General features: G+C 44.7%; 1 protein-coding gene across 1 annotated transcript in view; it reads left to right on the forward strand.

The window, feature by feature from the left end:
• The window catches only part of LOC147729064 (uncharacterized), a 274,377-nt gene that overhangs the window by 140,495 nt on the left and 106,081 nt on the right, over positions 1-27,801 (forward strand). The window contains exons 18-19 of the mRNA XM_086959346.1: positions 10,789-10,920; positions 14,390-14,463. Of these exons, the coding sequence (XP_086815472.1) occupies positions 10,789-10,920; positions 14,390-14,463 (206 nt within the window). The remainder of the gene's footprint in view (positions 1-10,788; positions 10,921-14,389; positions 14,464-27,801) is intronic.

Genomic DNA, 27,801 nt, shown 5'->3' on the forward strand with positions numbered 1-27,801 from the left:
CAAGCCGCAAATCGCTGGCCCACATTGCAGACAGAGACAACAACTGAAAACTATAGCCAATATTATTCCTAGGAACGACAGCAACTTCCATCCCCAGGCGGAGACCACACACCAGAACCAACCGGACCAAGTCCAGGAGCCTGGATTCTGATGCATCTGATGGGCTATTTCATGAAGCCGAGTTATGGCCTTATACACAGATGGCGCGTTATTTGGAATAAAAACACAACAACTGGATCCGATGACTCTACAAGCCCCGCCCCTATCTGCCAAGATGACGTCAAGGACAAGGCGATTTTGAAGAACAACAAGTCTCATAGCAGACTGTTCCTCGGTTACCTAAAGCAGAAGCAGTCTCGTTCACTACTGCTTCCAATGTTCTAGTCAATTTTCGAATTAGTTTACTATTTGAGACAGTGCCTATGAATGGAAAGAACCCTTTATTGAAATCTATATATTGTTCTAATGTAGTTTCAGTCTGATCGACAATCAGGATTTTGATCTCCCTTCGATGTCTTACATGAACGAGATGTGAGTTTCTGTGATAATCAGGCGGGGCTAGAAAAACGGGTGGCAACAGGAACGCAATATAGCACGTCCCATCCCAATCCAATGGCAGACGTACATAGGCTGTCTGACCACATATGAAATAAGAATGGCGAGAAGCTTTGAAAGTAGACTTTCCTTTATCACTGAATTCGACAACAGTATTACAATCACTGTGTCCTAAATGTACTGAGCCATTCTTTCTGACGCATAATTCACCTCTCACTGGTAAAACTGTAATAGACGGCAAGTCCGAATTAGTCTCGGACTGGACGTTCAGGATCATGAGGTTGAGGGAGAAGTTACCTAATGCATACACTTCATTTTCTAGATCGGTCCCAGTCCTTTGTGGGAGACCGTCGGCATCTGGAAAACATGCTTTATTCATGACTGTATTCAGGTTTCCCCATATCCAATTGCCTTGGGAAACTTTGGACTTACTATCTAGGGAGGACATTAAAGTAAACCATGCACCACACGAACCATTATGTGTGAACGGGTAAGGAAAGAGGGGCAGAGCTCCCTTGTACTTCTGATAGGGAGGGAGTCGGCCACATATCCAGCAATTGGTGGCATTGCTGGTTTGGTGTGAATGATGTAACATACGGATGAATGTATTGTTGCGCATTGCTAAACGATAGGACAATTCGTGGGGAGGCAGGTCGCTGAAAGTGTGCTCCACAGTGTCATTAGAGGAAACATGTACATTTGAATCAAGAGGAAAAAAATGTGTAACATTAAACTTATACAGATTATCGTAAGACTCAGAAGAAACATTGAGATCAAGGCGATGATGCATCCGCCGTGCAAAACTTTACAGTGTTTTTTCCATTTTTCGTTTCGCCTATCTCTCTGACTACTGGGGTCTATTCTATACATGTCAGAAACCTGTCTAACCGCTTCACCCAGGGGGGGACTTAAACAATTAAACTCTGTCTGACTTACTAGACCTCAGCTTCTCCCGATACTCCTCTTGGGGAGTTTTCTCTAGCAGGGGGAGTTTAGTATCAGTCTCTGGAGAGGGAAAGGGGCAGTCCTTAATAGGCAGGTCTGGACACAGTCCGTGAATCTTTTTTATGTAGCTGGAGTGCACCCAGCCCTTCCTGCCCTCCAATTTCACTGCAGTTCTTGTAGATAATAAAACCAACTTCGGCTGCTTCCATATGGGTTCCAGCGGACTCTTCCGATCGAAATTCCGAATCAGTACGAGATCTCCTGGGCGGACTTCATGTGGCTTTACTTGGGTGTTGTCCGGAAAGGCAGCCGCGACCTGTGAATGACAAGATTGTAGTGCAGACATCAAGGAGGCCAGGTAATCTGTCAGCATACAACTGTCAACATCAGTGATCCTACGGGGCATAGGCGTCCCCCACATATTCGGAGGCCTCCCAAAGACCACCTCATACGGGGATAGCCCTGTCCTGGAATGAGCTACCATTCGCATGTAAAAGAGTGCAACTGGCAAGGCAACTATCCGATCTACACCTTTCTCGGCACAAATTTTGGCAAGACGGGTTTTCAGGGTCTGATTGTGTCTCTCTACGAGACCTGCGGCTTCAGGATGTCGGACACAGTGGAACTTCCACTGGTAACCTAACAAAAGTGAAACCTGTTTCATGAGCTCGGACGAGAATGGCTGTCCATTATCAGAGTACACGACACGGGGCAAACCGTATCGTGGGAAAAATTCACGAACCAGCTGCTTGGCAGTGGTCGGGCAGTGTAATCTGGGACTGGATATGCTTCTGTCCATCGGGAAAGAGCACATACGATTACGAGGACATACTTGAAACCTCGACATCGGTCCATCTGGATATAATCCATCTGGAGGACTTCAAAAGGATGGTCAGGAGGATGAAATCCACCCTGTTCCACGGGGACACCCTTTCCTGGATTGAACTGACAACAGATCATGCAAGTACGCACTTTCTGTTTTGCTGCTGCTCGTAAGTGTTTGTTATACCAGAGGTTCTGTAAGCTGTCTAACATGGCTTTCTCTCCTAAGTGTGCTGGACTATGTGCTGTGTTAATGATGATTTGAACCATGGAGTCGGGGAGGAACCATGTGGCCCTTCCCTTCGTCATCCATCCCTGATCTGTTTGGATCCCTCCTTGTTCAGTCCATTTCTTGATTTCGTCTGGTGTAGCATGTGTTTGTATGTCGAGTACATCTAGAATGGGATCCTTAACTGTCAGGCAATGTGTCAGTGTAGTCTTGGTCATGTCAGTCGGGATAACTGTCTGAGCTGTGAGTTTGGCTGTACGATCGGCCAGGTCGTTACCCTGGGAAATTCTGTCAGTGACTTTGGTATGTGCTTTGCATTTCATAATGGCTATGGCTGTAGGCAAGTGTATTGCTTCTAACAGGGCTTGAATGAGGGGGCCATGCTGGATCTTGGTACCGTGAGAAGTTAGGAAACCTCTCTCTTCCCATAGGACTCCGAAGTCGTGAACGACTCCGAATGCATATTGTGAATCAGTGTATATGTTTACTTTCTTGTTCTTGGCTAATATACATGCTTGGGTCAAGGCTATAAGTTCTGCAGCTTGAGCAGATAGTGTGTCAATACGATGCGTATCTAAAACTTCGGTTTCATTGGTCACTGCATAGGCGGCCACTAACTCTCCTGTGTTTGTTCTCATACATGAACCATCCACGTAAAGTGTCAGGTCTGGATCGGATAATGCAATGTCTGTCAAGTCCTGTCGGGGCTTAGTTACTGTATTAATGACTTCTACACAGTCATGTGGTGTTGGATCTGTTGTACTCGAGGGTAACAATGTGGCAGGATTAAGTATATTGCAGCGTCTGATTTCTATGTGTGGCTGGAACAGTGTCAGTTCATAACCTGTCAGTCGTGCTATGGTCAAGTGCTGAGTGTGGGTTCGGTTCAGAAGTACTTCCACGGAATGTGGAACCTGTACTGTCAAGGGATGTCCTAGCACTATTGAATCGCTTTGTCTGATAGCTAGAGCTGTTGCTGCAACTGATTTTAGGCACGCAGGCAGAGCCTGGGCTACTGGATCCAATGTACTGGAAAAATAAGCACAAGGTTTATGGTGTCCTGCTTGATCTTGTGTGAGAACGGACAACGCTGTGCCATCGCGTTCTGTGACAAAAAGTGTAAAAGGTTTGCTGTAACATGGTGTCGCTAGAACTGGTGCTTGACATAAAGCTTTCTTCAAGTCATTAAAAGCTTGTGTATGTTCCTGAGTTCAAGGAAGGACAGTCGAAGTCGCTGCCTCCTGTGTTGTCAACTGAATAAGTGGTTTGGCTAGAAATGCATATTGGGGAATCCATTGTCTGCAGTATGAAGTGAGGCCAATAAAGGCCCGTACTTCCTTTTGAGTCTTTGGTTGTGGCAGATGTGCTATTAACTGGATACGATCTGGTGTCAACTGTCTCCCCTCCTTGGACAGCAAGTGTCCAAGGTATACCACTTGCTGGGCACAGAATTGGAGCTTCGAAGGGGACACCTAGTGCCCCTTGTCGGCAAGGAAAAACAAGACTGTCAGTGACGCGCTCTCGCAGTCACGTTCGGTCCGTGCTGTGATCAGTAGATCATCAACGTACTCTAGCAGAGCAGTATCAGTAGGCATGTGAATACTGTCTAATTGTCGTTTCAGGGCTTGGCTGTAAATACTGGAACTTTCTGTGAACCCTTGAGGTGCACGTGCAAATTTAAAACTTCGGCCATTTAATGAGAATCCGAACAAATATTGGCTTTCCGGGTGAATGGGAACACTAAAGAAAGCGTTCTTAAGATCAATTACAGTAAAGAACGCTGCTTCGGAATCAATGGCAGTCAGTAGTGACGAAATATCTGGGACCACTGGGTACTGTGGTACTATGCATTTGTTGAGTTCTCGGAGATCGATCACCAGCCTATAGACTGGAGGTGCATTTGGGTCAGTTCGTTTAAGAATCGGAATGATTGGAGAATTACATACATTGGAGTCAGTTTCTACGACTACTCCCTGTGCAATGAGTTCGTCAATTATTTTCAATAAGGCTGTTACAGCCTCGGGGGGCAATTTGTATTGTCGGATACGGGGCAGTACAACACCTTGCTTGAGTGTGACACGATAGGGAGTAATGTGCATACAACCTACATCAGTTGGACCTTGCGCCCACAAATGCGGTGGAACATTTTGCAATCTGACATCAAAATCTCTCAAAACATAGTGACCCTTAAAGTCACGTAGGAACAATCTCACTCCTTCCAGAGAACAACATATAACAGCTCCTAGAGCTTTCAGTGTTTTAATACCAAGCAGGTTTTCAGGACATGATTTGGTAAGCAATAAATCTGTGGTACGGGACAATGGACCAACTGCAAGGGGAACTGGCTGTGATACTTCGTTAACAATAGGTTTTCCTGAAAATCCAAGGGAAACATTCTGTGAGCCTGAGAGGGGTGCCCCTGGAACCTCGTCATGACTAATGGTAGTTCTGCTCGCCCCCGTGTCAATCAAAAATTTTCTGACTTTCCCTAATACCTGACTATGTACATAGGGACCATCTTGATCTACAGGAACCTCGATAAGGGGCAAGCCAACCTCCCTCTCTAGGCTGTTTCATGTGTACTGCTGATAATCGGGGTAATCTGACTGTGCATACTGGTACATTTGTGACGTGACATGTTGAGTTGCAGCAATAGGTTGGGGTTGGGGTACAGCTACTGTCTGTTGCTGTACATGCTGTGGAGGTTGCGGATTCTGTGGAATATTCTGTTGAACGTGTTCTGGTCTAGGCGGACGTGGTCTTTCTTTAGTTTTGCCTGTAGAAATATTGTGTCTGAGAACGGCACAATCACTTATATAGTGACCTGGCTGCTTGCAATAATTGCAATTACCTTTAACTGGACCTGTAGAATGACTAGTCTGTGTGTTCTGCATGTTACCACCCTTCTGACCATTTGCTGGTACAGACTGGGCAACTAGTACTTTCATTTTCGTGTCTTTCATGCGCCTCTGTTCATGATCGTGTTCCTCTCTAATTCTGTTCTGGTGGTACTGTAACATCTGTAACATTTGGGAAGGCGTATTAGCTTGCCATGTACTTTCGACTTTCAATACTCTGTTTTTAACCTGGGGCAAAGAATTCTCGACTAATTTGGTCACAAAAAGATGTGGAAATGACTCGCTACTTGTTTTCAGGCCACTATTGATAATGAAACATTTCTCGAATCTCGAATAAAAATCACTAGTGTCTTCGTCTTGTTTTTGTTTACAGGCTGAGATCGCATCCCAGTCTTCCTTTTTAACTGTCAATAATCTAGGCAAAACCTGTACTAGTAATCCTGGTAGTGCTTTAGCTTTTTCCCCAATACCTAGACCCGGGGTACGTCCGTTTTCCTCGTTTTCTAATTCAGTCCAAATAATCTTTTTATCTCCCACCTCCCATTCTTTTTCTTTCAGTTTTTCGTAAATCCCTGCTGGCAACAATACTTTTAGCATTTTAAGAATATCAGGATACGTATAATCTCCCATAAGTAACATGTCTTTTAATTCACGGTGGAAGCCTGCAGGATCTTTATCGTGACAAGGTACGATTTTCTTCATTTCCAATAATTCCATTTTAGTCAAAGGAGTGTATACGAACACGCGTTCAAGTGAATCATCTGGCTTCCGAATTGGATGTACTTCTCGTAAGGGGTTCTGTCTATCTAAGTGATATGGCTGTCTTACTGGGGGTGGAACGGAAACAAGACGTGGAGTCAGGAAAGTTCTATATTTGTGACTTTGTTCTAGAATAATATCAATTAAATCAGTACCTAGGCCTCTCCATCTTCTCAGGAGTAAGTCTTGCAATAAATTATACAATGGACCTGGATCGGATTGCTGATTTTCATATGAAGTGATGAGATGTTGGGTCATGTATATACCAGCCAGTCGCTGTTTTTCTGGAGTAAGGCTTAAAAATGTTTGTACTACTAAATCATCATTATATATACTGTCATCCCCGGCCCATTGGACTGCTGACCGGGCTAGTTCTTGATCACGTAAGGTATTAAGTTCATGATAACCTATTCTTTCTTTCAGTATTTTATCAGTAACTTGAAAAACATGTTCAAGAGAACATTGCTCTGGTATCGGGGAAAGGAATCGTTTTTTGTTTTCTGAACGAACGGATCTGTCATAAGTTCTATCAGAAGGATATTGTTTAGGGAGTTTCACTCTACCTACGTACGCTATGGTACCTGGAGTCTGATTCTCTACTGGTGTTTCTATTTCTTCCTCCTCTGAGGATTCATTCTTGTCTGACCCGGCTTCAGCCTTCTGTCTTGTATGTATTGCTACTATTTCCTTACGAATCTTTCTGGTCATGGCATCTATACACGTTTGTTTATTATGTTTACAGTCTGCAATATTTTGACCCCATTTTGTCAGTACATCCATCTCTTCCTGAACAACACCTGTCTGATCTTGTTCCCTTATCAAACAATTAATCAAGAATCGTAATATAAAACCCTGTGTCTCAACTTTCTGATATGCCATGGCTTCACGAATACATTCTGGTCTTTCACCTGTCCTAATAAAATGATATATTTTGTCTAGATGTTCTGGCATTTCTGGTAATAACATCAGATAATCTGTAACACGTCGTAAACGTAACAAAGCTAACATCATGTCTTTGGTCTTGCCTGGTACTGGATCATATCTACAATCAGTAAGATACTGTTTAAGTTTTTCCTGAGGCATCGCTTTCGGAGTACGCTGTGATGCTAAGTCTCTCATTGTCACTCGATGTAATTGTGGCGGGGTGTGATATTGGCCTCCTGCGGCACCTCCTGAAGCAGAACCATGAGCATGACTTGACGTCATGGTGTGTGGGAGAGGTACATGTGTCGGGGACTGACTCTGGGTCGCATCTGTCGAAAAAGGATTATGAGGGCCGATAGTATGGGAACCAATAGCAGGGGAAGTGACAGTAGGTGCGGGAAGTGAATCCTGTCGTGGAGGGGTCGTGGCTAGAGCAGCCGGATATTGCTGCGGTCCATTATTAGCTGGTTGTACGGGTACATTGGTATACTCTGGAGCTACATCATCTAAATAGGAAGAAAGGAAAATGTCTGCTGCAGTCTTTTTGTGACGGGACCAATGGTGGTGGCAAGCTACGGGGTACTTCCGGGGTCGCCTTGGACAGGCCCTCGGTTAAAACTGGATACATGCCTGTAATGAGTGCATTTCTTTGACGGTCTAATTGTTCTGATCTAACCTGTTCTCCTTCTTCTATTAACTCTTTTTCTCTGGCTTTTTCGGATTCCTCTCTACTTCTCTCGGCTTTCCTGAGTTCTTTTTCTGTTCGTCTATGTGATTCTTTACGCCACAATTCTATGGCATCCTTCTGGGATTGTCTGGATTTCTTTTTCCATAATGCTTCTTCTACTCTCATGATGCACTCGGCATCCCATGTCCCTGAGGCAGGCCATCTAAACTTCTCTTCCAGATTCTTGGTGTACTCCACCCATAAGTCTAAATAGAGCACAGCATCTAAGCCGTGTTTGTGGTACATAAAATATCCTGGAGTGTCCCTAGGTGGGACAGGAACTGCTTCTTCTAGTATCCCTTTTCTAGTACCTATCTGACGTAATTTAGAAAACAACGGCATGGCCGAATCACTTCAAACGTAGACACAGTAAAACACAATAATGAAAATCAAAACAGCCACTCATACCACAACATTAAAACATATTGCAAACATGTTACCTGATACATAGAAAACACATAAGAACCAAACGGAAAACGTGAGTTGCAACACTAGATACTTGATCACAGAATTACTAGACTAGATGCACTGCTAAAACAGTACAGACCGGTCCCATAAAGAGACACGTCGGACCGTATTCACCTAAGCGAACACGTACGGACCAGGCCTGTGTACCCAGACCTGTCTTTACCGAGCACAAATTAATGAACCCGTCTAGATGCGTTCCCAACAACGGTACTCACCGGGAAGCAAGAAACTGAAGGCCTCGGAACGGAAACTGGACTGGACTGGACTGCGTCAGGTGGCGATTCTCCTACGCATGCGCTTCGGAACAGGTGGGCCTCCGGACACCTCGGACCTTGCTCTCTCGTCTAGGGCTCTGGTCGGGATCCTCCGCATTCCTCACCGCCTCGTCTGGACGCCGGACCGCAGTCTCCGTCTCCCTCGTGGACCCGAGGGAAGATAGCGGGAAAACCCGCAACGTGCACGGTTTCCGTCGGGGTTGTGGAAGGGGGCAAAGGCTGCGTGACTTCACCGGCGTGTGGGGAAGGGGGGGTTCCTGTTCGGGCGCCAAATTATGTGGTAAATAAGTTTTACCTAATCAATTTTTCCATATAATTATCAATACAAGACAGCTCATTACAATGAGAGGCAGAGTCCGTGGCATCTGAGTCATACGGTCTTTAATATTATGCTTCGAAGCAAAGGATATCGGGTCCCATCACCACGCAGGTTCAGGAAGGGACATTCAACGTTTTATTAACATTACACATTATATATAGTAAATCGTTACACATGAATCCAATACAGTAGGCGTAACAGGTGAAAAGAGAGAGATAAGAACACATGTGCGTAAGAGGAGGCGTGAAAAAAGGCGTACACATGGGCGTGCACTGTACATGTCAGAGAAACGTCACAAGATACGTCACATGTGGGTGGATGTAAAGTGAGAAGTTGCAGAATCAGCAGAAACCCTTCGCCTATATGCGCGCGCAACTAGTATGACGTGAAACTGGGGGCTTTGACTTTAGCACTAGTGGAGGAGACTGGTGTCTGGAGTGTCAGGGCAACCTGTACCTATAGCATATCTGATATCTGTTGTTTGGAGGATGTAGTGTCTGAAACAAAGGTCTCTCGGGCAGGGGCCTTTCAATACCGAATGCTAGTGCATGCATACGTGTCTTGGTGCAATGAGCGGAGCCATGGGCCTACCATGGTAACGGGTTCAGTAAATCAATTGCAAGGAGGACAGGAAGGCCGGGCCCTTTGCTCTGCAGCCGGGATTATGTTTACCCATTTCACTAGACTGGAATGTGTTTTCGAGGAGGCTGAGCAGATACCTGTAGGCAAAACATGAACTTGGCAGGCAGTCCAGGCCGAGCTGGGCACCGCCGCGCTGGCAGAAGTAAGGCGGGGGTCAGGGATGCGTGCAGCTTTCGGAGACAGGAGAGATGAGGCAGAGAGGCCTCGTTCAGGGCCTAGCTTGACTGAGTCAGAAAACATGGAGAAAAACGTGTGCGAATTTCAGAAGTGCACCACATAAAGACGGTGGCACCGTATGCTTAGGAACATAATTAACGGGATTTCTTGGTATGGTTGGATAGCTAACATGTTAAGGACGGACGCAAATGTATTTGCGTCTCTCTAGCATGAACAGAACGGAAGTTACACGACATACATGGAACATGGGTGCATGGATAGGGTGCGAGTTGGGGGACACTTTGGCTACCTGAAAATTTCTATTACCTCACGTGAAAAACATGTTTATGTTACTGCTGAAGTGTAACTACAGGGCAAGGCAGCACAAAATGGAAGTGCGCTGCAAACAAATGGAAGATCAGAGCATTGCATGGAATCGAGGTTAAAATGTAATTTAGCACGTGTAAAATGGCAAATGCAATACACACTCTTTGAGTGTACATCTTTACTCTGACCGCACAGTCTGTTCAGCAAAGAAGTCTATACCAGCCGAGACCAGCATTCATACTATAATAGCCCAAGATGTTGCTTAACTAGGGCATTTTGTTTGCTAGCATCGCTTGAAGTGACACTTATAACAATGCCTATCCGTTATCGAGCACTTTCCCTAAACATGGCAGACCTGTGTTCTGTGCCGATGTTTGTTTACTTTATTGTCACACTGATGAAATGGCAGGTGTTGTGCTGTTTTTTTTCTGCAGATAGATGGCAGATGATAAAATGACCTCCAGTGTTTTTTGCTTGCCATTATCTGGCAGGCTGATGGAATGATGGCCCATCTCTATTTCTGATTTTTTGTTTCCTGGTTGAATAATTTCAGTGACCTTTGTTGCAATCTGATGGCTTGTTGCTGATGAATGACATTCATTGTTCTTATTATTGTACAATGGCTGGCAGGCTAAGGGAACTACAGGTGTTTTGCAGTTGAATTGTCTAAAGCTGGCAGGTTCATGGCAGTCTAGTGTTTGCTCTGTTTTTTTCATGTTGTCAGACAGGGAGTGACTTGCACTGCTTCTTTTGCCTTATGATGATTTCGGTTTGTGCTTCAGGCCTCCCTGGAAGAAGTGGACACAGAGCTGGTCTCGGTGCGTGGGGAACTTCAGAAGGTCTGGAACATGCTGAAGACCCGTGACTCGAAGCTGGAGGAGCAGCACCAGGAGCTCGCGTCTGCCAGGGACCAGGTGCTAAGATCCGTACCTAGTGGTGTTAGAATACTACTACAAGACTGGAAGGCCCTAGCTATTAGTTTCATATTAACTTCAGAAGAATAATGATTGAATTGCACATTCGTCTTCCTTTTATTTGCTGTAATTGACCTCCAGTAAAGTAGCAAGTCTGCCATGTGCCCTGATGCAAACAAGAAATTTAGCCCTTAAGACTGCTGGTTTGGTAGTAAAAAGAGCTATTAACAAGATTCAATGGCCACTCTGGGCTCTTGGCCACTGCATCTATTTCCCCAATGTTAGCTACACCTCTTTCCTCTGTAGAAATTATATATGTCACAGAAATAAGAGACCACTAAACAATGCAACAAAATGTATGGTGAGTAGGCCACACATAGTATTTTAAAATGAAGCCAAGAAAGAAAAGGTGTGAAATATACAGTACCATGAACTACATCATAGAGGCTCTGGTTTAAATACTACCCCATATTAAGGTTGAGGTTAGCTCTACATAACCCCTTTGACTTAATAACAATCAACAACAGTAAACCCGACTGCAGCAATGGTTGGGGCCTACGACTGTACCTATTGCTTCCCTCATCATATTGTTCATACTATAAAGAACCTAGTTTGGGACAAAGGTTTAATTATATGAGCACTGTCTCCCTAGTTCCTTTAAAATCCCACCATGAATAGTCCGGGGTCTCTCAACCCAGGTCTCCCTCTTTTATTCTTGTGGAGTGTCACTTCTCTGCTCTATAGCAAGTTTGGTCACTCTGATCTTATATGGTGTGTAATTTCTTTGAGGCTAGTCACCTTCCAGATACCCAAAGGCCTTTGATGAAAGTGGGTCAGATGATGTTTTGGCATCTCTTGTACTGCAGCTCAGCCTACATTTTCCTTTCTCCTTGGCCATGGCAGGTCTTGCAAAGATTTCCAGTGGTGGGTAATCCTAAGCCTCAACTGTAAGGTTCTTCATGCTGTAGTAGAGATGTAACCTAGCACATGCCATTGTGAAAGTGATGGTTTCCATGTCTCTAGCACTGTATCCCCAAGCATTACTTGGGGGGTTGACAACGTGGTGGTTGCAAATTAATGTGATTGAAATCAGAATTATGGTATCTATGTGAAATGTGGTATATTTTTTGTAGGAAATTTCTGTTGCATGTGACAAATCATTTCTGTAAGACAAAGAGAAAAGTGATATAATGTTATATTAGAGAGTATACATAAAGGGGCACATGCATCAGCCTAAATACCGATCGCAAACGGGCCGATTCGCCCAATAGGCCCCTTTGCGACCAGTATTTAGGCAATTGGGATGCATCAACCCAAAACCCATTCGCAATATAGGTAAGCACAAATTTTGCGATTACCTAAATTGCAATGCTTTTAGGGAATCGCAAATTGCGATTCCCTATTTGGGATGCATCAAAGCCTTTCCTAAATGCCACTTCGCATTTAGGAAATGCTAATTACCATCAATTGCATGTTCATGGTAATTATCAAAAACTTAGAAAATGCACAAAAGTGCATTTCTCAAAGTGCTATGTAGCGCACACATATGCCCTTATGGCATATGTGTGTGCCACATGAGCATACATGACAAATTTGGGGGTGCATCAGGGTGGCCTTTAAGGCCCCCCTAGCACCCTTCAAATTGCATTTGCAATTTGAGAGTTCCTATTTGGTACTCGCAAATTGCGAATGGCCCATAGAAATAAATGGGAAGGCATTCCTTAATTGCGATTCGCAATTTGCGAGTCACAATTAAGGAATTTTAAGGTATCACAATTTTTTTTGAGAATCCTTCATGCATTGCATTTTGCGATTTCTAAATAGCAAATCTGTAAAATTTGCTATTTAGAAATCTCAAAATTCAGGCTTGATGCATGTGCCCCAAAGTGATGTACAGAATGCTCAAATTAATCTCAGTCACTAGGAAATAATGGGGCTCCATCTCAGTCAATCGTTACCATGCAACCACAGTTTGGATACAGCTAACGCAAATCAGTTTTGACCCTGCCCCAATGGGAAACGTCCAGTCCGAACTGCCAAGCTAGGTCCTCCCAGAACCGGAACATAAGAGAACCAGGACTGGTTTCACCCTTGTTATGGGCTCATCTGACAGGGATAGCTTGGTTCCAGTGACACTGTGTGCACGTCAACCTTGTCTGGCCATACATGTGTCACTTATGGCTACACGCTAAAGTATACAAAAAATACAGAGAACACATTAAGTATAAAGGTGAGAAATAGGCTACAGTGTTTGAAAAGGAGACGTTGGAAAAAGGCTGTTGAAAGGGTGCATACTTTGAGGGATTAGAAGAGGAGAGGTGTGACAAATGGCTGTATGGACAAATGGATGATGGACAGATGAACAGGTGGGTGAACGGTTTGCTGGATGGAGAGACACGCGGACGAATGGATGGATGGATGAATTGCATGGTTAAAAATGCTATCAAAACTAAACAAGGAACCTTGATATATGAGAAGATGGATGGATTAATAAAGGCATTGAAAGGGTGAAAAAAAAGGCAGAATGGAGGTGTATGACTATGCAGCTAAATACAGAAATTATATGTCACCCCCCAAAAGTTACAACCAACTCGAAATGCTGGATCACACTCCTTCAGCACTCTAAAACGAGTAATCTCTGACAAGGAATGGACCCAGAGTAAATACCACTTACTGACATTAATCCAATAATTCTGCCCATCATTTAATTTGTTTTTTCTCCATGAAGCAGCCAACGTGCAATATGCATGCCCAGCTATGCAATAGTACTCAGCCTCTATCTCACTGAAACTGAAACTCATTTGGGGTTGATTGTGATTCCAATCTGCGAAGACATGGCCTAGTAGTTCGAGTTGGACTTTTCTTATTCAAACATATCTCAGGTTGAATTGCATTTGATGTGTTTCTGTTGTTAGTGACAAAGTGACAAAGAAAGTATAGACTGGAATACAGCCCAGAGTAGTTACCATAGACTTAGGCTATATATAGCTTTCCACCAATGATATCTTTTCTTGGTGAAACTCCCTAAGTGCAATGGGTGTGACTTCTCTGGTGGCTGCTTTTGCTGTAGGTCAAAGGGATGTGACCTAGAAAAGCTTGCGACAGACTGTTCCTATTAAAGCATAACCAAAGATGATTTGCTAATGATTGGCTCCCGCTTGTAGTTGCATAGTCACCAAATGAGGAATAGACTGGTATCCTTCCCTGAATAATTACCATTGCTGAGACTAACCAAAGCATTCTTTTGTTTTTCTGAGTCAGCAAGCGTGCCTTGGGCATGTGTCACTGAAGTGGTCGTAGCCATCTCTGTCTTCTCCTACGTGGCACCCATACTCGGATGTCTTGTGTGAGAAAGAACAGTCCATTATTAGATTGGGTGGAGCCATAGCCATGTTCATGTGTTTATGTGACGACAGCTGGTGGAAAAAGAAAGACACCAAGCATTAACCACCTTTCTTTGGTTCTCCAGTACACAGAGTGCAGCACTGAGAAACTGAGACTGGAGCAGCTTGTGGAATCACTGGAACGCCAGCTAACAGAGAAGTAAGACACCTAGAAGGCAGCCTATTTATAAGTGAGGTTGGTGTTGTGGGTTACATCTCCTCTGTCATACCTGGAGGGCATGTGTCGGCCTCCTGGTCTATAGTCTTCTTAACTGAGTCAAGGTTTAAAAAATCAATAGGTAGTATAAACAATATGATAAGCAGTGGGTGGCTGACACAGGTAAGGACGGTGGGGTGCGGCTGGGCGGGATGGGGTGGGGACAAGTTGACATTCGACGGGAGAAGTGGAATTAAATTAAAAAAATAATAAAACCACTTACCTTGTGCTCGCCACATCGCCGACTCGGTAATGCGGTGAGCTCAAGGTAAGTGCTTTTTTTTTTTTTTTACTTAATTTGACCTCTTCTGTCAGCTGTCAACTTCCTCCCACCCCGTCTGCTCTGCCCTTCCTCACCACTCTTACCTGTGCCGGCCACCACTGATGATAGGTTTCAGAGAGAGGACTGCTGATTTGAGAGGCAGTACTTCTACCAGTGGAATAAATACACTCTGTTTATGTCACACAAAAAATTCTCGATGAATCGCTGCTTAATCCCAGACAGATATGACACAAGCAGTAGTCAAATCCTGAGAGAAATGCGTGCTAAATTTAAGCAGTACTGAAAAGCTTTAATAGACCACAGCACAATAAAATTCCTATAAGAACGTAAAAATATAAAGGCCAATTTAGCAAAAAGAGCTCAAATGAATAAATCAGATAAGGAGGACTAGCGGTTAAGCAAAATGTGCCAAGACGACAAAAAGTGTCACTGAATACCAATCTTTTGAGTAGATCAGGAATTAAGCATAATTGCACTTTGACTAAAATGGAGCAGTTGTCCGGGAGTCATAAGTTGTTACACTGTCAAAATTCTTACTTTGGTTCTCAAAACACTCAAGAAGAATCCTAAAGTCGCCAAGAGTCTCTTTGGTGAGGAGATGTGGCCTACCAACCAAAGATGTTGACTTTGGACCTGGGGAACACATTTCAAGTCCTTTGGGTGACTCAATATTCTGAGTGTCTGAGTAAATCACGTAATCTCCTTGTGTCTTAAAAAAATAAACAAATTAATCTGACATTGTGTAACGTAATCTGTTGCTCATGTACCAATACCTAAAAAGGGAAAAAGGTGATAGCCTCATTTTGCAAGTGCGTGCACACAGCCGGTTGTGTCAAAAGCTTTTTTTTTTCTTTAGCCATGCAACAGCATCAGGGATTTGTGTAGCATGACTAAAAGCATTAACAAAGTCAATAGGTGCCAAAGGTGCGCCCTATTGGTTTTGCCAATGCTTATTTTGGTATGTAGGGTACTTTAATGTTACTCCTTCAAAACTTTTTTTTACAAAAGGTATCCATGCCAGATTTTAGTCCTTTTTCCAATATCCTTGACATTCTAAAGATACCCAGGGTTTGAATATTCCCCCAAAGTGCACCAACAAAATAGCCAAAATATAGTTAAGTATGTGTTTTTTGTGAAAAAATGTCAAGTCAAGTCAAATAGGTTTATTTCGATAACAAGTATCATAAAAGCATCAGACAATCCATCAGTACAAAAAGGAGAAAAATACAGTCTATTAAAATTAATAAAATATAGCAGTACACAATTTAAAACAATCAAAATATAAAGCTATTTCCTCATGAATTGAGCATTTCATTTTCTAATTAGTGAAATAAAAAACAATAAAAACATGGTTAAAAATAGTGTATTTGATGTTCCATATGGAGGACAGAGTATAACATTTCAGATTGCATTTGTCCTCTGTGAGAAGCTGGCCTGGCATATTCTGTCCACTAGTTATAGCGGGCACCTTGCACCAGTCCAAACAACCCTTATTGATGATAGGTTTAAGACAACCTTTATTGAAAGCTATTCTAGTGGTAGCTATAGAGAGCAGCCTTCAGGCTAAGTCTTGAAGGAGTATAAAGCATCGTGGTTTACCAGATTATAACCACTTGAATATCTAAATGAAAGGAGAACCACACAAGGTATATATATAAAATATATGTATTTATTACTAAACACTCTCTAGTAATCTCTTTATGAGATTACAGAGCAAAGTACACAATTTAAATGCTATAGAATTTCAGTAAATAGCACAATATACACTGGGCCTCAGGGGGGAACCCAACCATATATTAAGAAAGTGGTATAAGAACCATGACTTGACTAGACACAAGGCCTAGAGCCTGTAGAATCGCTGGGACCACAAGGAACCACCCAAGGTAGTGACACAGGGGACCCACGGGGGATGCGTGCAGTGTGATAACACAGCCGCGAGATGCTATTAGCTTCTTTGGGGAAAGTCGCTGTTGGAATTTTAAAGATTAACGACACTTAGGAGAGGACTTTGAGCAAACCCCTTTAGACTTAAGGGGTTCTAGGGCCAACACCCATGGGAGCACCGTAGTACTCGTGTTACCTCACCCAGGGAAGCCGGGGGCATATGTGTCTTTTGGTGTCGGGAATGGTCGTTGATTTCAATGGCAATCTGCTGCAAAGTGCTGCTACCGTGGAGAAGAAAAGTGTCCGGTGTGATCCAAGCCTGGATCGAAGATGTGAGGAACTTGAAAGCAGAGGGGACAGAGTCTGGGTCACTTGCCAGTGACCAGGGGCACGATAGACGAATGCCCACCGATGTCGGGTGATTCAGGTGCGACTAGGTGAAACTTGACTCTACAGCCACGAGGACTAGAAGGCGTCGATGACAACCAGGAGCTGGATCGAGCTGTCCCACAAAGGATGTCGAGTGCTGCAGTGTCGGTGCCTGGATTGGACCCAACAAGCCTTGGCAACAGCAGCCCACACATTAAGAGAAAAGAGGCTTCAGTATGGACCAGCAAGTGGTAGAGAATCAGGGCACGTCTGGAGCAACCAGGGAAGCCCAAGGAAAGTCAAAGTTGCCTTCTCAAGGGCCCACTAGTTGACGGATCAGGGATCGCGAAGGTACCTCAAGCGAAAACACAAAGGGCCGGCTCACGGAACACTTGTGGAGTGTAGGCCAGCAATCTTCGGTGGAAAAGGTGCCCAGGGTCTGGGCTACAAGTAACTTAATGCACAGCCTCAGGGGACTTCGAGAAGCTGATGCACTTGCAAATGTGCACGGTGTCTAGGGGTTCCGGTTCCACTGAACCCACAAGGGCTGCAGGTCTCAGCTTTGCTGGGGACTCAGGTTGGCCTCGGGGAAGTCTAGAAATGTACCTCTTGTGTTGCAAATACTTCGGAGTCCGGCGGGAGCTTTGGAGATGCAAACCGGTCAGATGCGTCTTTGGTGCCTGCCAGGCAGGGGAGTAACTCCTTTACTCCAAGGGAGATTCTTCAGTCATCCAGCGTTGTGCAGATCGTCGAAGTTCCAGGATTCAGTATCAGAATTTTGTCCAGGTGTAATCTAAAGTCCTGTAGTCAGGGGTTCCTATCTTATATCCAAGGAAGGGGTTGGACAAACTCTGGGAGGGTTTGGAAATAGGGGTGGCTACACCCATTTCCTTTGTCCAGTTTCGCGCCAGAGCAGGGGCTGGTAGCCCCTGCAACCGGTGTGAATATGCACAGGGACACCAAATGTGCCCCCAGTGCTGACTTCAAAGCACTCTGCATGACTTTCTTGGTCAGACCCTTGATCCTCTCTTGACGAAACATTTTTAGCATGAATTCCGTTTTTTGTAATGGAACAGCTGGTCATTGCCTAGTGCTGCAGCTATTGAGGGGAAGGGGCAATTTACTACAAGTAGTCCCGTAATCCAAGATGATAGTTTCATAATCTAAAGACATTTTGGAGACATTTTGAGTAATTAGAAAATAGCCAGAGTATTAAGCACTGTATTTTTTCACCGATACCTCCACAGTGCAAGTTATTTTAGGTTTCTATTTTAATTTGAGGGCTAATGGATACAAATTACAAAATACATTTGAAAGTGCTTCTCAAAAAGTTGATTGCAAAGTTGATCTTTAGACAAGTCTTTAAAAGCGTTCCTATAATTACATGCAATATTTTGTAGGATGTGTGACAAATAGTAACTACAAGAATTGAAGGTTACCAGCCCTGGATGACTAGTAATCTAGAAGTTATGTATCATAAAAAAGTGACCGTTATTTTACCCTTCCTCTCTCTTTCTTTCTGCCTCTCTGGCTTGGTGGAACTTGAGTGCTGGAGCTTGGATAATTTAGCTGTGGAAATACTTGTTTAAGGTGAGATGTGACTCGCTAGTGCTTGAACTGTGGACAGTTGGTTGACGAGTAACCTTATTGAAATGGCAGACGGCCTGCATTATAGACAGGCCACACAGTCCCTGTCTGCACCACGATGCACCTCTGAACATGTGCTCTGCGCACAAAGAGGGACAGTTTTTACAAGAAATGCTCTGCCCTCTCGCCAGCAGTGAACGTTCACTCGCTACTGGCAGATCATTACTGAACAGTGGACCTGCTGGCTGAAACAGCCAGTCTGTGGTCTTCTGCACAGGCAGCACCAGCCTCCCCTTCAAAGAAGAGGGGTGGAGTGAGTGACTGCACCTGCTTGCAGGGGAATGTCTGAGGGGTCCAGGGGACACACTTTCCCCCCTTGCATGAGTCGCATTTTGGGGGCGCGCTGACTGTGCCCCACCTCTTTTTGATCCACTGTCAGTGTGCCTCCTAAGGGCCTCTTTGCCTTTGCACTCAAATTCATAATAGAGCGCTGATGGACAGGCAAAGTGTTTCCCTCATTAGCATGGGGCCATGCACCCACACTAAAGAGGGAGACAGCACCTGCGACCTATGTGCACCAGCCCTCTGTTTTTGCAGAAAAGGGTGCACAAGCATCTGCGCCTTCTTCTGTAATACTACAGTTCCCGTGGGTGCATGTAAGTGCTGCTCCCCCAGGGCACTGTTTGTAATACGGCCCCTAGCGGGTGTTCCCAGGCGAGTGTCAGCGCAGAAGAAGCCCAGGTAGATGAGTTGAACATCCATTGAGTTACAACTCTGGGTATTCACAGACATTTTCAATGCTTTTCTTACACTTATCTACACATCCAAGGGTACACCATAATCAGTTAGACGTGGTGCAGAAAATGAGGGAATGTGCAAGAAATTCCCATTTCGTGGTTTGAAAGGTTTGGGATGATGTTTTCCAAGTGAATAAACACTGCTGGCTTCCAGTGACTGCAATTGATAGTAATCAAGGTGAATATATCGATGTAATAATCAATAGGAATATATCAATGTTCTGGACGTTGCTGACATACTCCTATGATGGCTCTCTGGTTAAATGACCAGTTTTTGCTTTCCCTTACAGCCGTGAAAAACCTGACAGTAAGGGACAGTGAACATTTTTAAAATGCCCCCTACACCGTGGGATAAAACTCCCATGCTGTGGAGGTCATTAGTCTTTTTTTATTCAACATCAAAATCCAGATTGGGGATTTTGTGTAAAAAATATATCCATACTAATATAATAAAGAGGGAGCCCAAACCTTTGAGGCGGGTAATCTCAGGAACCACTGCACCAATCACAACACCCAATACAGCGTTGGAAAGGGCAGTTGCAGCAGACAGCCATAGGCTATGCAGACGCCCACCATATACATGTAAAAGGTAAAAGAACCATGCCAGCAAAGTAGTCCCTTGTGGGTGTGTCTGCGTTGTGCTGTGGGCGTGTGCTGGGGGCATGACAAACGCTGGGGGTGTGTGGTATTTTCTGCCCTTCGTGCCATGTCTCATGTCGTGTGCTAATCCCACCCTGCTCCCTTTAAATACCCCTGCACCCCATAATCATAACCCACCCTTACTCCTTAAAATACCCCAACACCCTTAAACACTAACCCCTCTTAACCCTATAAATATACCCTGTACCCCAAAACCCAAACCTATCCCTAAACCCTAAAAATACCCCTGTACCCCAAAACCCAAACCTAGCCCTAAACCCTAAAAATACCACTGTACCCCAAAACCCAAACCTACCCCTGAAACCTAAAAATAACCCTGTACCCCAAAAACCAAAACCTACCCCATAACCCTTAAAATACCCCAGGACCCCAACACCCAAATCTACCCCTGCACCCTAAAAATGCACCTGTACCCCAAAACCCAAACCTAGCCCTGAACCATTAAAATACCCCTGTACCCCAAAACACAAACCTACCCCTGAACCCTAAAATGCCCCTATACCCCAAAACCCAAACCTAGCCCTGAACCCTAAAAATACCCCTGTACCCCAAAACCCATACCTATACCTAAACCCTAAAACTACCCCTGTATCCCATAAACCCAAACTATATCTGAACCCTTAAAATACCCAAACACCCCAAAACATATTCCTCAGTACCCCAAAACATATACCCCTATACCCATACTCACCTTATCCAAACATTTTAAAAAAACATGCTTTTACCATTCGAGCATTTACAACGATTTTCGTTGTAAATGTATGAGTGGTAAAAGAATATAAAATGTAATGCCATGCGTTATAATGGCATTACGGAGTCATGGTACTTTCGTAATGAAAGTATGCGGAGTGATGGTATGCGGAATGAAAGTTGCAGAAGAATGGGTGTTTACCCTCCCACCAGTAAGTACATTGGTGGCACGGCAGCACACATCTCCAGCAACATACTCATATTTTTTCACCACCCATTTGAAAAATGCACAGGTCTCTCTCATTGATGGCCAGCACTGACATACACTTTTAGACACACCTCCCGCCACAAGTTCTAGAAGTGCGAACTTTAGAGCTGGGAAGCTACGTTCGAATCTCGGCATCAGCTCAACATCCTGTGATTCCAGGCAAATCGCTTTGTCTCCCAGTGCCTACCACAAATGAATGTGTTCTTCTGTAATGTAAATTGTGCTCATTCCATGTTGTCGAGTTCGCGCTATATAATATTGCAAGGAAAATTAAAGTAGGGAAACTCGAGTTCACACACTACTGAACGCGCACTCTTAAGTGCATCAGCAGTGCACTGTGATTCGGAGCGTTTCACAGGCCTGTCACAGATAAGAAATGCTATCAAAACGAAATCCTACAAAACAATATACAACTGGCCAGCAGCAATTCATACCCAGACAACGTCGGGACGGGCTGCTAGTATATTTATATCCGACGAGAACGCACCACCCCAGGACACCAAGGGGGCCACAAGGACCGGATTGACTGACCTCAATGTGGAGCCGAGATGCAGGATTGAGGACCTGTGCATCTGCTGGGGCTCCTAAGTTAGGAGGGTATGCTCAGACGTGAGTCCCTTGCTCACTTTGCCACTGGATTCAAGCAAGCCGGGCTGAGTACGTCTGAAATGCCAGAAGCCGGTCCTCGGAAGCTTGTTTCCGGTCCAGGGAAGGCATGGCTTGGCGGTTCGGGCTGGACTGTTCCCATGAGGCACAGGGTCAGACTGATTTGCATATGGCCATGCCTGAACTCGGGTGGCAGAGTGGGCTAAAGAACGGTGATAGATTAAACCCAGATCTGTTGACTGGGTGTGAGTGTTTGATTGGTTCAGATACTCCGTCCATCCCCACCCCCCTTTGTACCGCTTTGTTCGCCAGCTCGTGAATTCAGGAACTCCCTCCTACCAAGGAGTATGACAAGCTTGAATAAAACAGAAAGACACTGACCCTACTAAGGTAAAGCACTACAAACTCACCTAAGAAATTGCAAATACCAGCATGCAATACAACAGGATACCAACAGAGTCACACCCACAAAAGGCGGTTCCATTTGATTGAAGAAATAAAGAACATATAGGTGATGCAACAACTGTGCCTTGATGTTTAGCTCATGAAGAAGATGCGATTGCCTCGAAATGCGTCGAGCATGTTAGAATTGAGGTGGATTGATAACGAGCTGCGACGAGTCAGAGAACACTGTTTAGTGCAGGACAACGTAGTGTGCCCGCCTAAGCACCAGGGCTTTGATATTAATAATTGAAAGCGCGGCGTCCTGCGCCGCGGAAACAGGCTGAGCACCATTTCTGCAAAGGAAGGCTGAGAAGGACAATAAATTCCTTCTTATTCAGCACGTTGCCCTTATGCAAATTGAAGCTCGTGAATTCAGGAACTCCGTCCTACCAAGGAGTATGACAAGCTTGAATAAAACAGAAAGACACTGACCCTACTAAGGTAAAGCACTACAAACTCATATATATATCTATAATATATATATATATATATATATATATATATATATATATATATATATATATATATATATATATATATATATATATATATACATTACCTACTGGCGGTCGCCAGTAGGTATATATAGGTAGGGTTTTTTTCCTATGGGATTTCTGAAAATTCTATGTTGAATAACTTTGGCGTTTGTGGACGGAATTGGCTGAAATTTTTAGGAAAATGGCACATTGTGTTTCTGAGCAGCCCCTGAAAATTTGGGGGGGTTTCATCAAGGGGGGGCAGAGAAAAAAAGGGGGTCCCAAAACTCGTTTTTCCCATTCATTTTTCCATAGGGCGGTTGGAATCACTTTTAGCTCGAACGGCTGAATGGATTTACACGAAACTTGGCAAAATTGTAGATTTGGTTTGCCCGACGTGCCTTTGCTATATCTCAATATATGTGCTCCAGTGGATTTTGAGAAATTAACATTTGAAAAAACAGATATATCTGTGACAGCGTCCCGGTTAGCGCCCCGGTTCGCGTACCTGACGCGTAACGGAACTTCGCGAGGAGAAGCGGATTGGCTCCCCGGTGACTGTCAACATTCGAAACAGTCCGGAGCGGCCGCCATCTTGTGTCTCGGTAGGATCGAGACACAAGAGGTGGAAAAAACAAAGTGGGAAATGAGCATAAGGGGGCAGAGTACATCCTCCCTGACCCCCTAGGTTTGATGAGGGGGCTTTAAAAGGGCACCGGGAAGCGGTCCGGGGAGCGTAATATACGGAAAAAAGAATGAAAGAATGTTCAAATATTGTATGTTTATTGATTGTTCTTTTTGTTGTATTTTTTTTTTATTTTTTTTTATTTAAGTACCAACATGTAGGTACCAATGCAGAGTCTAAAAATAAATATACACTGTTTTCTTTGGAGATATCTTGCATGTTGTTTCAGAAGTTATTGTGGTATATGGAATTCATAGCATAGTCTATGAGGAAAGCAGAAAGAACATGGAGGCAGGAGATGATAAAGAGATGTTAAATACACATTGGAGATAATATAGTGGGAGAAAGGAAGTAACTATGAGCAAACTTACTATGTAACACAAAAAAAGTTGCACAGTATATTTTAAGTCTCAGTTTATATTTTATCTTTTTGGGTACTATTTCATAATTTTCATATTAAAAAGAATAATGTCTCAAACAATTTTAACTTTTAAAATGTAAATTTATTGTTCTGATTTTTCATAATCTAAGAGAATTTGTAGCATTAAATCATCAGGAATGTCCTCCTTTTCATTCCAAGAATCACATTCATATATGGCCGGGATACCCGTCACCCCCTCCCAACACAATCCCCAAGAATGGGAAGACGGAAACGGTTCTTGAACTTTTGGAAGGCGGGAGGGAGTTACCCTCCCGGCCGTATTTATTAAAATATGAAACAAAAATGAAAACATTAAAATAACAGTTTCATATCATGTACAATTTCATTTATACATTACGATGTTTATTGGCTAACCTTAACATATCTCTAATACAAAGGTTCTCCTAGCCGTTTCTAAAACATCCTGTAAATGCATTTCTCAAAATTTAAATTGTACATCCTAACATTGCGGGCCAACGGCAAGGTCGTAACCGGTGTCAGATCCCTAATACCAGAACTCCCCCCCTTACTTGTGAGGGGCGGGCGCACAGAGGACTGTACCTCTGTGCCAACTTCCAATTTCCCTTGTCTTAACGGGGGCCCCATATTTATTCGACGCCATCTTGGTGGTCGTCCGAGGACTCGTGTGAGGTGTCTAGAAGGTAGCGTAGACCCCCCTTCCACCCCACACTGCTTACCACATCCGCCGTCGCGGATGTCCTGGCCCCGGGAAATTCCAAGGAGGGGCCCGTAGCCCCTCCTCCCCAGGGAGGGGCCTATGACCGCCTTCCCTTTCGGCGGTCCCATCCTTAGAAGGGTACCGCCTCCCCGTGTGAGGGGCCAATGGCCGCCTCCCCCCGGGCGCTCCCATCCATAATGGGTGGCGCCCCACCTCTAGGGATCTTCCAATTACTGCTCACCGATCATGACCTTACCGCCCGACCAAAAATTAAATACGACATTTTTTAACCTAATGAGGATGAAATAATAGTTATGCTGGGCATTTCGACTTATAACTTTTATTCAAGCAATACCCTCTTTCAACTCAGTTGCGAAACCACCCTTAAGTACATGCAAAGAGCAACCATTTTATTGTCACATCAAAATTCCAAACTTTATTAAACACAACCTGAAAAGAGATAATACTTCATTAATCGACATTATTGTACTAAAAACGCTGTCATCAGGGGCTGGTGGGTGGGTCAAAATTGGCTCTTGGTTCCGTCTCGGGCTCACGTGCAACGAAGAGGTGCAGCTTCCAAGCACAGGAACAAGAGAATGCTTCTTTGGATTGTCGCTCCTTTTATTCTTCTTTGGGAGGGCGTGGACCCTCCTCCGACCGCCTACGGGGCGTGGCCGACGGTGTAGGTGTCTAGGACAACCCCTCTTGGGCGGGAAAAGGCGTGCCCCGGCTACGCCGCTTCGGGCATACCAGCCGTGACACGCCTCCCGCCCAAAATGGTTTCCCGGGGGGATCGGGGCACCCGACCATACGTTCGGGGGGACCGAGTGGTCGCCCCTTTCCATATGGCCGGGATACCCGTCACCCCCTCCCAACACAATCCCCAAGAATGGGAAGACGGAAACGGTTCTTGAACTTTTGGAAGGCGGGAGGGAGTTACCCTCCCGGCCGTATTTAATAAAATATGAAACAAAAATGATAACATTAAAATAACAGTTTCATATCATGTACAATTTCATTTATACATTACGATGTTTATTGGCTAACCTTAACATATCTCTAATACAAAGGTTCTCCTAGCCGATTCTAAAACATCCTGTAAATGCATTTCTCAAAATTTAAATTGTACATCCTAACATTACGGGCCAACGGCAAGGTCGTAACCGGTGTCAGATCCCTAATACCAGAACTCCCCCCCTTACTTGTGAGGGGCGGGCGCACAGAGGACTGTACCTCTGTGCCAACTTCCAATTTCCCTTGTCTTAACGGGGGCCCCATATTTACTCGACGCCATCTTGGTGGTCGCCCGAGGACTCGTGTGAGGTATCTAGAAGGTAGCGTAGACCCCCCTCCCACCCCACACTGCTTACCACATCCGCCGTCGCGGATGTCCTGGCCCCGGGAAATTCCAAGGAGGGGCCCGTAGCCCCTCCTCCCCAGGGAGGGGCCTATGACCGCCTTCCCTTTCGGCGGTCCTATCCTTAGAAGGGTACCGCCTCCCCGTGTGAGGGGCCAATGGCCGCCTCCCCCCGGGCGCTCCCATCCATAATGGGTGGCGCCCCACCTCTAGGGATCTTCCAATTACTGCTCACCGATCATGACCTTACCGCCTGTAATGACCGGATTTTCTGCTTAGATGGGATCAGCCCCTAGGGGCCCCTCTAACCCAGCCAAAACGTAACCACATCCCTCCTCAGGACCATCTATCCAGGCACCTGGGTACCTACCTGAGGATGGGGAACTCGCAATATACAAGCTCATATTATCAGAAACACCACTAAATCTATAGGGATACTAAGAATACTCACTGATTACTAAGGATATCCATGCCCTACACCACACTCATACCTTATAGTCTTGCGGCCACTCAGACCCAGACTAATCTACCCTGGGGCAGATATGACACACAATCTGGCGTGTCTACACACATGGGTCTGCAGCCCCAGTGCTCTCATTTTCCAAACGGTCCACAATCTGGCAGACCCCCACGCTGGTAATCCCCCCCAACGCTCTCATTTACACACGGTCCGCAATCTGGCAGACCTCCACGCTGGTAATCCCCCCCAACGCTCTCATTAACGCCACTTACCAATGACGACCACTTTCCTATGGACACCTATGGTTTTCTCTCTATATGTTGGGAAGTCTCTCTCACTATTCACTAAGGGCTTGCTACTACAATATTAAGAGTTAGCCAATTACTAATATGTGCCTTCTGCTCATGGCATCAAAGGTCCCCTCGCTTCCTATTTGCTTGATCACTCCTTACCTGATCGGGATTTCACATCCGTTCATGCAAACAATGCCCAACTAGAAGGGAAAAGTTACCCAGATTGAACAAGAATACAAGGCACATGTCAGTTCACTAAGAACTGGGGTTATCGTTTAATCACAATAATATAAACACATACACAGATCTGTATTATAATAGACACATCCACATATAACTGACAAAGACTATAAATAGAACACACCGCTGCAAGGAAAAGGATTAGCAATAGAATGGCCTAGGGAATAAAGACAAGATTAAGATGTAAGTGTAAAGTAAACTAATATGACAGGGCAGATATCACCTGATTAGTGTGAAGTCTTGTTCTAGCTGTCATCTGGGTTCCGCTCTCGTCTGTGCCTTGGCTCATCTCAGACTCTCTCTCTCTCCTGCACTCTTGGATACTCCTCTGCGCTGATCACTTTGCACTGGATTTCTCTCCCCCACGGACTCTCTCTCCACATTCCAACTTCAATCTAATGGTTTCTGCATTTCTGATCACCGTTCATTCCACTAGCTTGTTCACTCTGTTTCAAGGTTTCTGTGCCAATGTCCAATTAACTCCAGCTGCTCCCACAGGTTAATCCAACCTCTACTTCAGTCTCTTCTAAAAGGCATTACTTCAGACTCCAGCTATTCACAACTCCTCCTGATAAGTAACTGCTTCTGACTGCTTCCTTCAGTTCCAGCTCACTGACTGTCTGTTTGTCTTCTCTCTGTTCCAAGCATTTTCTGTCTCTTCTCCTCCTGCAGTTCCACTCCTCCAACTCTACCAACACTCTCTGCTTCTCCAATTCAACTCAGCTCTCTCTAGCTTGAACTCTCTCTCTCCTACTCCAACAGCTCCTCACTCTTCTACCACTCCAGCTCGACTCACTGACTCCGCCTCTGCACTTCACTGATATAGAATGCTGTTTCCTCATGGAAAGTTCCAGCCATAAGCCTGCCGCCCATCAGATCCCTGCACCACTCCGCGCCAAGGACACACACCCAGCCGGCCGGCCTTTTGTTGTGTCTTCCACACAGAGAATAATACAGCCTACCGATAAGGGCTGGCCCAGACCGGTTCTCTCCAAGTGAACAACAGCTTTAACTATAAACTTTACCTTTACCCTGAAAGCCTCTCAGCTTCATCAACATGGAGTCTGTCTAGTTCTGGG

Source organism: Lissotriton vulgaris, chromosome 2_2 (assembly GCF_964263255.1).
Source record: "Lissotriton vulgaris chromosome 2_2, aLisVul1.2, whole genome shotgun sequence".
Lineage (NCBI taxonomy): Eukaryota > Metazoa > Chordata > Amphibia > Caudata > Salamandridae > Lissotriton > Lissotriton vulgaris.